Source organism: Cryptomeria japonica, chromosome 2 (assembly GCF_030272615.1).
Source record: "Cryptomeria japonica chromosome 2, Sugi_1.0, whole genome shotgun sequence".
In the NCBI taxonomy this organism is placed as follows: Eukaryota; Viridiplantae; Streptophyta; class Pinopsida; order Cupressales; family Cupressaceae; genus Cryptomeria; species Cryptomeria japonica.
The window spans coordinates 649,673,898-649,687,675 of NC_081406.1; the positions used below are offsets into that span (position 1 = coordinate 649,673,898).

The following is a 13,778-nucleotide window of genomic DNA, read 5'->3' on the forward strand; positions in this document are numbered from 1 at the left end:
TATTCCTTGGTCATTCAAGTATTTACAGAGCCTCATTCCTTTAAAGTACATTTTAACTGTATATGTAGAGGCTTAAACAAGATATTATCTTTTCTTGGGCAAAGAGCAAAGACTGCTCATTCGTCAATGCGATTGTGTATTTTTTTCTTTAATTTGTACTACAACCATTTTTCCACGTAGCTCACTTTATTTAGAAATTCGGAGCAATTGCCAAATCTTAAATTAGATATTACCAAAAAAAAAGGATTTCCCTAATTTTCCATCTAGTTCGTAAGCATGTGTTACATGCGGCCATATTGATCTATTCCTATAATATTATCTTAAGATCACTACATGAGTCTCAGGTTCATTCCGTAAGTAAAAATTTAGTTCACAACTTCACATACTGAACATTTTCCATGAAACAAAAATTAACTTAATCCATGGAAACAATTTGAAATCAATGATTTTCCTTTAATACCAGTAAATAATCCCAAGTTACTTTAGTGAGGTTATTCTCACACTCTAAAATTTTGTCATCCTTGCACATATCATGTAAATGTGCATGATCTTTTACATTACTCCTAGAGCTGATCTTTCCCTTGCATCCTATATTCAGTAGGAAACCGTGAAAAGAAAAAAGGAATAACATGGACCAAGTTTTATATACGTTAATATGATAATTTGTACTTCCAATTTAAAAGTTCACTGCCTGTGCTGCTGAGTTTTCATTTAGAGTTTTGCAACTGCATGCCTGCCACACTTCTATCTCACACAATTCACATGGAATTGTGACATAAAATGTTCCATTAAACAAAAAGGGCTTATCCTAATTTCATGTAACAGTGAGATAGCGTATAATTTTGAGGTACATCTCTAAAGAATAAACTCAGTTTTTGTCTCCAGTAGATATATCTTCTATTATCCCTTTTCCATCCATTACATCAAAGAAGAAAAAATTCTTCAGCGGATCACCCTTACAGGACATTGCCTTAATGACTTCCTGTTCAGCAATAATCCACAATCTCATTTGTTCAATCCTCATGCAATGGCAAATGAAATAAATGCAATACTGCTATAAATTTTATAAACATTTTGTGTTCTTCCTTTGACAATTGTTCTGAACTTGCCAAAGTTAAGAACCATATAAAATTTGAGGGGTTCAACAAGCAAACATCACTGCACAAATGAGTTCTATATTACACAAGTGAACATAATTTAATGATGTAAATTATAAATCACATTAGAGAAAATATGTATGTTAAGTTGTTATCAATGACATAGGATTTCAGATATACTATAATTTCTACCAACTCTAGGTTTTAATTAGTTTAGAACAGAAGTATTGATCCAAGATTCTAATGTAAATATGTCAAAAAAGTTATCACTCAAAGAATCTTACCAGTTATAGACCTTTAAAAATGAATAAGCATATACCTGCCCAAGGATGCCCCCTACAATGGCACAAACAGGAGGGAGTTCTCTCTTTCCAGCATCGACAATTCTTTGCAAAAGAAGATCTGGTATTCGAGATTCAGCAAACTCCTGCAGAAACATAGATTGTTTTATTTCTTTGCTGCAGTGCTGATGTTTGCCTCACAAGATTGCCATCATTACCTAAATGAAATATATGGTATATGCAGTTCCTTCTTTTAACAAGGATCTATATTTGTAGTCAGAGAAAAAGCAGAGTCAGGCAATCAATGCTGAACAGAGGAGTGCAGCTATAAAAGCTCGCTGATAAAGAATTATGAGAAAAAACAACATGCAACGATTTCAAGATTTCATAATATGATGTTAAAAAATTGTGCAAGCAATCAGAATCATCCTGCACATGAAAGTTTAAAAATGATGTATGCAGCACATCCTCTTAGAAAAAAATTCCATAAGCAATTGACTATTATATTGCTAGTTCAATATAAACTTTTAAAAAATTAAATAACGTACTTGTTCTTCACAGAGCTTTTTCCGCATCTTAAGTACAGATGGTATATCTGTGGATGACAGGTCACCAGACTCCCGACCCTCAACTTGTTCAAACATTTCTACAACTGTAATGCAAATACAAGCATGACTGTATGAGAATGTCTGATAGTCATCTTCTGATTAACTGATAATTCAAATGCAACAAAAATTAAACTACACTGAGCTGTCATACTATATTTTGAAATTGATATTTACATGACGGAAAGTTTAAAGGTACAAATGTAAATTGACATCACGAGTCTGAAGATAGATATCATATCATGTATGTCCAGGCATTACAATAATAAGTTCTTTAAATTAAATACTAAATAGCCAAAAAGAAGAAAATTAAGTCCAGCAAATGAAAAAAAATATGGAGCAATCCTTGCTCACAACTTATGTCTCGTGTATGTTCAACTGCTTCATGTTCAGCTTCCATCCATCCCAAAGTTGCCTCAAGGCTCAATACTCATACATGACAGTAATGTCATTACTCTCAGTATACTCTGCCTGATTAACATGCTTCTTAGAATATACATAATCGTCACATTTCTTTAAGTTAGTGAAGTACCCAATTTATCACGCTTGCACCAAGCATATTGAGGTCCATCATCATTACATTAAGTGGTTGAGATTGATGATATTTCTCTCCATAAATGCACTTCTGACGAACAAAATGTCGATCTAATTACTAATCCTCTTTTTAAAGCTTTTTGTGAACAAATTGGAGTTGTCTCTGGTTTAATCATTACAAATGGTATTAGATATAATATTAAGTTAGACATAATGTTATAATATTCTTTGTAGGCATAGGATTCATTGCTTATAGCCTTATACTAACAATGTAGAAACACACATTATATCTAACAAAAGAATCAAAATTAAGTAACAAACAAACTGTAACTTCACAGTCAACAATAAATGGAAGCAACATTCATTGAGGTGTGTGCCATCCAATTCCAGCATCCTTTCTTCCAAAAGCATGTAATAAGAGTAAGCAAACAAATGAATCAAGTACACATAGAAATAGAGATGAAGACAAGTATTTGCCCTAAAGAAACCAAATGTCAAAAAAACTCCAAAGGTAGGAACAGCATATGAACAGTATCATAACACATGCAAATGCGAATGTTCTGGATAACTTGTTTCTTGCACACAATTAACTGCTCTTCTCAACTATTCTAAACTGTGCAGTCATCATCTACCTCAAAACCACTCTTGGCTATAGGTGGATGCTTCTAAATTCACCATGACTTCTCCAAAGGTTCCTCAATTGAAACCCAAGGGGTGTATATATGCTAAGAAATCTTTAAATGAGTCATTAAATAGATTTAAAATTTTAACAGTCCTCCTAGATGAGGAATCAATCAAACTTCCATTTGGGTTCTCATTTCTATTATTTTATCCCATCTAAAAATGTTTTCAACTGTAATTGAACTTGATTGATAAACAGTATTGAATGATGAGAGTTTTATCTATGATCAAAACAATCGCATTGTTTAGACTAGTTGAAACTGTCAATGTAGACAATGCTTTTAAATAGTAAGGGACAGGGATATACAAGTCCCCTCTAAGCCCCAGAACACCTATTTCCATTATTTAGAATCTGACCAGGACCTCTGCCTTGCCCAAATTTCTTTCGATGAGGTTAATGGCATGTCTTAAGCTATTCTTTAGTCTTCTAAACTAAGATGTACAACTGATCAACTAAATCAACTACCAATTTAGAGATTCACTCAAGATCAATAAACTGAAACTTAATTCCTTACAGTCGGCTTTCACTGAGATTTTTTAGTAGCATGGAGCATATAAAAATTATGTGCAAACAATGAGTGGAAATATTGAAAACGTAATGTGTATTTTGCTGAGTTACCGGGTTCGGTCCCCTAGACCCTTGGTACTGGTCCGGTCCTGGTTCGGGTTTCTGGTCCGGTTCGCCTGTGGCCCGGACAGGGTTCGTGATTCACAGGCCTGGTTCGTACCAGGTTGAACACAGGAGGACCCAGGTCAAACCCAGGGGTCTGACAGCCCAAAAATGGTTTTTTTTTTGCAAAATTTGATTTTTTTTTAATTCCACCACATAAAAAATTAAAATATAACCCTATAAGTGAGTTTTAAAACATTAACTTGGCTCATTTCACACAAGCAATATGACTACAAGCAAGGGGAAACAAAGATGTGGGATATACAGCCAGAACATACTGATTTGGATGCTTTCACTTCTCAGCTTGGTGCGTTTGATGACTCAGATAGCGAGCAAACTTAAAGTGCAAGTTATGGTACTTGAATATTTTATGATTTTGATATTAAACATGACGTATATGATGCTGTTATGGTATGATCATGATGCTATGATTACAAGTTTATGTTGGTTTTGTTGTTTATATGATGCTATGTGACATGCTAATCTTAATTCATGCTTATAGGCTGCATATATATATTTACATACACACACACACATATATATATAATTTACATGTTATTGTACTAATGAACCCAAACCCCTTTTCAAAATTTTGCCATACCGGCATACCGGTTCTTCGAACCTGAACCGGTGCCCGAACATATTTTGCAATAACACAAGTCTAATGTTAATCAAGAAATACCAAAAGCAGATAACTCCCAATTTGGAGCAATAGTATAACTATTCAACAAGATACATCTACTTAATGGGAAAACACTTTAAAAGAAAAAAGACAAGTGCCAATGTGAAAGCAAGATAAAAAATAGAATCAACAACATACCTCGCATAGCAAAATAGAGCTTTGATGTGTTTCTAGGAAGACTGCTCCAGCGCACTGATGTAGCCTCCTAAAACATTGCATTAAAAAAAATCAATTTACAAAAATGATATCAGAAAGTTCATGATCCATTTTAACCCAAAAATTGGTTTAACTTATTCAAGAACATTTGGTTGAATCAATATCTTTTAGATCATGTTCATGAAATATTTGCATTTCAATGAAAGCAATAATCCTTACATAAAAAAGTCTAGTATTGACCATGACCTAGCATAGAAAACTTTCTTTAGGTTTAAGATAAAGATAGGATAAATAGGATAGATCCGATCCAATGCACATTATTATGTATCTCTTGTACTATTCACAATCAACATTTTCCACTCTGCATTTAAATTCTACACATCTGATGCTGGTATTTGATATGGACAAAGGCATAAATGACAAGTATCTTTATCTTCTAATAATGAATAAAGCAGGAGATGCCATAATATTGGATGTCAAGAGAGACAGCCATAGACAAATTATTAAATAGCAAACTAACTCTACTACAAGTTCACATTGATTCAGTTGCTTTCCCTTCAAATCCTTGGGTAACATGGAAGTATATTCAGAGAAGATTGATTTCCAAGATGCCTTTTCTCATGTTGCTTCAATACTATATTATTTGACAAAAACATGGTTAACTTTTCTGAATGATTATCTCCATTTAAAGGGACGATACCGGCTTGTTAGGGGATAATGCCATCAAGTTTATAATGTCAACCTTACCAATAAAAATGATGAAATGCCTTCATTAATTTATTGAAAATAATCAATTCTTGTATTCAATAAACACCAAAAGCTGTATTAGCTCATGTTCCAGAGACAAGGATTAGAAAGTTTAATGAATCGTCTAATCACGCATTGTCAACTTGACCTTCTAACAATTTTATGAAGAAGTAAGAACCTTTAATTACTCCATCAATAACTGTAACATCAAAAGCATTTGCATCATTAAAATATAATCCATGAGATTTAACTAACAATATGCTCACAAAATCGTGCATGCTTCCAAAATAAACACAAATATAGAAGTTGCACTTTGCTATACCATTGACAACAATATGAAACCAAATATCTCCTCTATTCTAACATTATCCACTCTAAGAAACATCAACAACAATTAACTATTCTGATTTCCTCAACAAATGAATACATTACATTGAATTTTGCACACCAAGTTCGTTACTCCAGTCATTTGATTGTTCACTGAGTACATTAACAGCAAATAATGAGACTTGTCTTACCAACAGCACTGTATGGCTTCCTAGCTGAAGATTTCAGACCTGTATGGCACACTTCAAGGAAGTTTAGTCTAATACAGCACCTTCCCTTAGCACTTCAGACTTGTATGGCCCATCACTTGGTGTTTCAAACTTGTAGGGCTAGTTGAAGGTGTTTTCCAAAACCTATATGGCTAGCTGCAGTGGAATATCAGACTGGTACAACCCTCCTCAAAGGGCATTCAGACCTGCACTATGTTTCCTAATGAAGCCCAAGGGTGTACAGCTCTTTCCCAGGTGATATGGCTCAGCATTAGACTCCCAGCAAATACAAATTAGTACGGCCCAGCCAAGGGAATCACGAATTTCATCCATTCATAATTTCAACGTCTCAAATCAGCCCCTGGATATCTAAATATCAGATAAATGAAGCAACTGGATTTACCTTGTTTCGAACACCAAAAGAAACCTCCAGACTATATCTTGCAACAGCGTAGAGATTGTTAGAAAAGAGTGATTTCATCCTCCAAGCCCTTGAAGATGAACTCTCCAAACAATTTCATAAATTTTTAATTCAATCCAGCTTGCCTGAAAGTGAGCTCTTGGTAATATTTTATAATGCTCTCATAAGAGCTCATTCACTCATTTCACCAATGTGGGTTAAATAAACATTACTCCCCATTTCCATTTTATGTTTCCAATGTGTTATTAAATAAGGGGACCTTTACTATTTAAATATTTCCCACTTGACTATAGTCCCCCCATTAATAAAGTTAAACATTTATATTTAACTTATGAACTTAACTTTATCAATGCATAAATAAATCATATCAATGATATTAACATCTCCAATCGATATTAAACATTTACCATTGACATGATACTACCATTGATGACCCAGACTTGGCCCAACTGACTTACTATAAATAGCAAGTATCCCAAAAACACATCAAAACACCTTAGAATCGCCTACAACTGAAACTATCTAGGCCAAATATCCTCAATATCCCTTAAATGTCCCGGTTAGCCTATAGGACCATGGAAAAATAGGCTAATGACAACATCATACGTGTGCTAGAAAAGGGACATTACAGTCTGCCCTTTCCAATATTGCTTGTCCTCAAGCAATTTCAACTTTGGATGTTGCAAGATCTGTTCATTTTCCCAGGTGGCATCCTCCACTGGTAGATTCCTTGATTACTTGTCTCCGTAATGTCTTCTCCTTGGTGTCCATAATAGCCTCTGGAACCAAGACCAATTTCTCCTCTTCATGCAGGGGAGGTAACTCTATAGATGGTATCACATTGTATCCCAGAGCTTTCTTAAGCCTAGAGAAATGAAATACATTATGTACTTCGTTGTTTGCTAGGAATTCCAGCTCATATGCCACCTCACCAATGCGTCGAGAAACTTTGAATGGACCATAAAACCGTGGATTGAGTTTCTTTGCACTGCTTCCCTTAAGTGTAGACTGCCTGTAAGGCTGAAGTCTTAGGTGTACCATATCCCCCACCTCAAACTACACTCAACTCTATGCTGATCAACATACATTTTTTGTTGATTTTATGGATATTCTCTTTCAATGATCTCAAGATGTCCTAACTCTCCTGCAACAAATCCTTTGCCTTGGGTACTCTGCTATCCCTGAAGAGAAAATCCATGAAGTTAGGAGCCTCGTATCCACACAAAGCCATGAACGGAGTCGTCTTAATGGCCATATAATAGGTGGTATTGTAGCAATACTCACCCAAGTGCAACCATCTAAGCCACGCCCTCTGTTGCTTTGACACATAATTCCTGAGATAACCCTCAACCCACTTGTTCACTATTTTTGTTTGGCCATCAATCTGTGGGTGATAACTAGTACTAGGGGTGAGCCCACTACCACTCAGTCTGAAAAGTTCCTGCCATAACAAACTTAGGAACTTGTTGTCCTTGTTGCTCACAATGTTTCCAGGTGTTCCATGGAGTCTGAACACCTCCCTGAAGAACAAATTAGCTACCCGATTCGTTGTATAAGTGGCTGCAATAGCAAAGAAGTGTGCAAATTTTGTCAACCTATCAACCACCACGTAAATATAGTCCTTATTCTGAACATTGGGCAACCCTGTAATAAAGTCCACTGATATACTTTCAAACTTCTGATTTGGGATAGGTAAGGGCTGAAGTAACCTAGCTCGATAGGTATGCTCATTCTTGTTTTACTGGCAAACTAGACACTCTCTAATATACTTTGGGACTTCATTCTTAAGTCCTTTCCATGTGAACCTCTCTCGGATCTGCCTGTATGTCTTAAGAACCTCGAGTGACCAGCCAATGGCACATCATGAAATGTTTTCAGAATTGACATCTTAAAGTGTGAAGAAGGCACTAAGTAGATCCTACCCTTGTATAATTAGCTCATCTATCACTGTGAACTTGTCATCCTGAGTGATGCCCTCTATCATGCCTGCTATCCACGGATCCCTAGTATAATCTACTATAATCAATTCTTTCCAATCAGCTGATATCTCAACCAAAGAACATAAGTGTGGCCTCTTGGAGAGTGCATCAACTACCACATTTTTCTTCCCTTTGACATATTCAATGTCAAAATCATATGCTTGCAACTTAGTGACCAACTTCTCTTGTCTGTCATAAAACATTTTATGCTGTTATGATCCAATTTAATTATGAATTTACCTCCTACCAAGTTTGATCTAAACTTGGCCAATGCATGCATGATGGCCAACATCTCTCTGTCATAAATAGAGTAGCTTTTCTCTACCCCTCTCAATTTCTTGCTTTCAAATGCAATGGGGTGTTTCTCCTACATCAAGACTGCACCAATACCTTCCCCAGATGCATCACACTACAACTCAAATGGTTTGGTGAAGTCAGGAAGTGCTAAAACTGGACAGGAAGACATTAACTGTTTGAAGTGTTCAAAACAAAACTGAGCTGATTCAGACCATTCAAAGGCCCCTTTCTTCATTAGATCTGTGAGTGGAGCTACTGTCTGTAAAAACTCATTCACAAATCACATGTAAAAACTTCACAAACCAGAGAAACCTTTGAGCTGAGTGAGAATAGTAGGAGTTGGCCAATCAATGATAGCTCTAATCTTTTTCGGGTCCACTCTTACCCCATCTGCATTAATGATGTGGCCAATATATAGAAGCTTTGTCATGCCAAATTCACATTTTGACTCAGCATATAAAGACTCACTTTCCATAATGTTTAAGACCTCCTCCAAATGTTGCAAATGCTCTTCCCAAGTGCTATTGAAGATCAAGATATCATCAAAGAAGATCAACACCAATTTTCTCAATTGTCTCTTGAATACTTGATTCATACAACATTGGAATTTGGCAGGAGTGTTAGTCAACCCGAAAGGCATAACTAAGAACTCAAAGTGGTCGTAATGACATCTGAAAGCTGTTTTTCAATATTCTCTACCCTCATTCTAATCTGATGGTATCCGGACCTCAAGTCTATTTTTGAGAAATAGAACGCCCCATGTAGCTCATCTATTAATTCATCTGTCTGTGGTATGGGGTATCTATTTTTTATTGTTTTCTTATTAAAGGCCTTGTAATCAATGCACATTCTCATTGTTCCATCTTTTTTCTTAACCAGGACTACAACTAAAGCGAAAGGACTCTTACTTGGCCTAATGCGTCCCATTTCCAGCAACTCTTTAATAGCCTTTTCAATCTCATCCTTGTGTTTCTTAGGATGGTGATAAGGGGTAGTGATCATTGGCTTGGCCCCTTCTTCCAACTCTATGACATGCGCTATTCCCCTCTTAGGAGGAACTCCATGAGGTATGCTATCAAAGACCTTTGTGTGACTAGATATCACCTTCTATATATCTGGACGGTAACTCTTAACCTGCTGCTCAAAAACTGAAGGCATAATGAGACACTCTGCTGCCCACTACTTGATCATGCCTAATCAACCGTTCCATCCTCTTGAGTGATACTACTCTAAGTCCCCCATCCGAAAGTCCTCTAAGCACCACATTCCTTCCTTAGTGTTTAAACTTCAACTCGAACCTTGCCAAATTGAAAGTGAATTCTACTAATGACGTCATCCATGTCATGCCAAGAATAACATCATAGTCTCCCATGTCAACCACAAAGAAATCATCTACCAACTCATAATCACCCAACTGTATGTGCAGATTGGAAATCTTACGAGTACAAAGAAGCTTATGTCCACTAGCTACCATTACTCTGAACCCATCAAGTTCTTTCGTCTACAACCCTCTCTTAGCAACAAAACTCTCATCAATGAAGTTGTGTGTAGCTCCTGTATCTATCAGGGAGATCCCTCGTTGCCCTTGTATCACACCCCTCACTTTGAAAGTGATTGCCTTTTGGGCACTAGTAAGTTGTGCAATAGTCTTGTGATCCTTAGATTCTCCTTCTAATGTGTTTTCTTCTTCACTACTCCCAGAATCAAATTGTTGGTCTGATTTTTCTAATGTTGATTCTTCAGCAAAAAAATACTTGCCTTCGCTTTAACAACACACTTATGCGAAGGGTCCCATGGTTCCCTGCAGTAGAAACACAGTTTCTTCCTTCTAAGTTCATTTAGCAAATCACTGTCCAACCTATTTGAATCATTTCTCGGCTAATGTGAATCCCTTTGGAAATTTCTCTTATCCTTATCCTTCTTGGATGGGAACCCCTTTGACTGGAATTTGCTCCTCGAAGTAGAGGTCTCTATGTCTCTAGCCTTTTTAATGGCTCACTGTAGCGTGGGAGGGTTAAGACCATTGATCCATCCTCTCAACAGATCCGCTAACCCATCCATAAACAATACCATAAGCCTCCTCTCAGATATGTCAGTGACTAGTACTAAAAGTCTCTAAAAATTTGCAACATAAGTTTCCACCGAACCCCACTGTTTAAGTTGTGCTAGCTCCTTAAAATGTAACTTTGGATCTTTCTTATCAAATCTTTCAATTAATTTCTCGGTGAACTCCACATAAGAAGTAATCCAATCGTGACCCATGGTGACCATTCTGTGATGCCACCACTCATGTGCGATACCATCGGGATGAATCGCTACATATTTGATGGCTTCTTCCTCTTGCATAGGGTTGAGCTGAAGATATGTATCCACTTTCTGGACTCAAGCTTGTGCTGTAGTCTTCCATAAAGCATCAAAATATGGTTGAGTTAGCTTCCATACTTTCTTCCTTAATTCAAAATTTTGATTCCTGTCTCCGATGCAAGGTCTATGTTTCATCCTCACATCAATGTAATCTAGTAAAGATATAGCTGCCTAGAACTCTGCTCCTCCACTCTCCTAATCTCTCCTAAATTGATCTTGTAAATCTGCAATCTGAGGCTAATTTTCCGGTTGTGCCTGTACCTTGGGTGGAAAGGTAGGTAGAAGAGGTCTAGAGGTCACCGTTCTAGTTGGCTGAGCTACATGTCCAAAGTTATCACCCACATTCCCTTTTTTGTCGTCCCCATTACCATTTCATCCATTATTACCTTCACTTTGATTATTATTACCACCATTATTTCCACCATTGTTTCCACCACCGAAGTTATTCATATCAGTACCCAATTGGTGAGTGTTAGGGGTCAATAACACATGTTAGTTTATAGTTGGTTTGGGTGTTTATGTTTTGTTATGTATGAGTTGCCGAGAGGTTCCCGTGGGGTAGTTGATAGTTAGTGATGGTTGGCAACTTGGCCAACCGTCGAGTCTATATATGGTATGGATGGAACCTCAGCAGATTATGATTGTACTGGCATAATTGAGAATCCAATAAAGATATTATTATTCTGCCATAGCTGTTCTGTAATTGTTATTTATGCTTTAATATATGTTAATGTTATTGTGATATGAATTGTTGGTACGTATGGAATATCTCTATTTATCCCTGAGTTTACCAACCTCACCGTAAGGACTAAACATTTTGGTGTCGTTGCCTGTACGAACCTGGAGATAACTATGGTTGCAGGCGGAAGGAATTAATGGGTCGGCCATTTAACTTGCAATTAACTGTCGTAGACAGTCACACACGAAGAAAGTACCACAAAAGAGGCACGAGAGGATCAGTTGACGACAAACTTGGTAGAGTTGTGGGAAGTGCCGGTCATGCAGTACGTGTAGAGGGAGGCTCGGGAGAGAGCCGTCTTTGAAGGCACGGTATGTGGTGAACTCACCGTCAACACTCCCGTCTTTGATTTGCTCGGAAGTATTCCAAGGTTGCTCGCCAGAAATCTGATTGCACTCCAAGACTGAAGAGAGGAAACTGCACAGGAACTCTGTCGGCAACAAGTACTCCAAAGGTACGAAGAGCGGAACCGTAGGGAGGAAGAGGAAAGGGATACAAGCCAATGTCGTACCCCCGACACTTAATGCCCCTGCGGCCAAACAAAGACAGATGTACCACTACCACCAAGGGAGTAGACGAGGGAATCGTAAGGAGATCCCTCCGCATAAAAGAATAGGCCGAGCGGAGACGATGGCTAAGGGAAGTTGCTGACTCAAAGAGCCCTAAGGAACGTAGCAGAAGTCGGAGTGTGATTCGGAGTCGTAGTCGGGAGAGACAAAGACCGTGTACGTGGAAGGGGTTGGAGGAGGTCGCTAGGAACCTGCCACTTCCAGACGTAGCAAAGGAGGATCTCGCCAACCAGGCCCCACACTCGACGTCAAGTGAAGAAGGCTCCGGAGCTGAGTCGCAGCGCAGCTCGTCAGAGTATTCTGAACAAGGGGAGGAGGCGGTACGGGATCTGCACGAAGAGATCGCCAATATTTTTGAAACGACATTATCCCGCATCAGGAATTTGTCCTTGATGAAGGAAACCAAAATAGGAAGGTCGATCCAGAAACCCCGGGAAGGAGGGACTATAGGAGCGAGGGTGACCAAAGCCCTGCAGACAGGGGTCCAACCAGGTCAAACACGTACAGTACCTTCTAGACACATAACACCTTCCGGGCATATAATAACTTCCAGGCGTTGCATAAAACCCTCCAGACGAAAACAATGGCACACACTCCACAGAAACAGAAGCTTCCGAAATTCATGGGCGACGGGTCGGAGGACCCCGTATGACATTGTAAGACATGCGTGACCATTTGGGAGGCAAATGGCCAAGACGACCAGGATTATTGGTTCAAGGCATTTTCGGCCACCCTGCGAGGAATAGCAATTGATTGGTATACGGACCTGGATGCCCATTATAAAACATCATGGAACAACTTGAAGAAGGCTTTCCAAGAGGAGTTTAAACTCCTACGGGATGACAATGAAATCGTGGCGGAGATTTACAATACCAAGCAGGGAAAAAGTGAAAGTGTGCGAGCCTATAACAAAAGGCTGAGGGAACTGCTCAACAACATGGAGAACCAGCCGGCCGACGGCCTAAAGAAGAGATGGTTTGTTGAAGGATTGGTACCATCCCTTAGACGGAAGATGAAGGTGGTTACTCTTCCCTCGTATGACGAAGCATACAACCGTGCGATGGATATTGAGAGTGAAAATAAGACATCCCAAGGGAGGTGCCAAGTGAGTGATGGTGATAGTACGAATGAAGACAGCAATGGGGAATCCAAGACCGTACCTTTAGGCATTTATTTATGTGTTTGGTCGTGTACAAAAGACACATCAACACCCCTCCACCATCATATCAAATAATGCCAAGGCATTTGTTGGAACCCAAATCAGTTCTTAAGCAGTTAAGTATGGTATATACTTAAAGACATCATCCAATTACTACCCTCAGGGTAATGGCTTAGGTGAGTCTTCCAACAAAAACCTCATCAAGATAATCAAAGAACAATTGAAGACAATCAAAGGTCTTGGCATACTAAGTTGAGGATA

At 38.1% G+C, this 13,778-nt stretch overlaps 1 protein-coding gene across 1 annotated transcript in view; it reads right to left on the bottom strand.

Moving 5' to 3' along the window:
• Nucleotides 1-432: 432 nt before the first annotated feature.
• LOC131054531 (SUMO-activating enzyme subunit 1B-1) overlaps nt 433-13,778 on the bottom strand; it is a 185,673-nt gene continuing 172,327 nt past the window's right edge. The window contains exons 8-11 of the mRNA XM_057989064.2: nt 4,689-4,755; nt 1,927-2,030; nt 1,417-1,524; nt 433-982 (exon numbers count right to left, since the gene is read on the bottom strand). Coding sequence (XP_057845047.1) covers nt 869-982; nt 1,417-1,524; nt 1,927-2,030; nt 4,689-4,755 — 393 coding nt within the window. The 3' untranslated portion in view covers nt 433-868. The remainder of the gene's footprint in view (nt 983-1,416; nt 1,525-1,926; nt 2,031-4,688; nt 4,756-13,778) is intronic.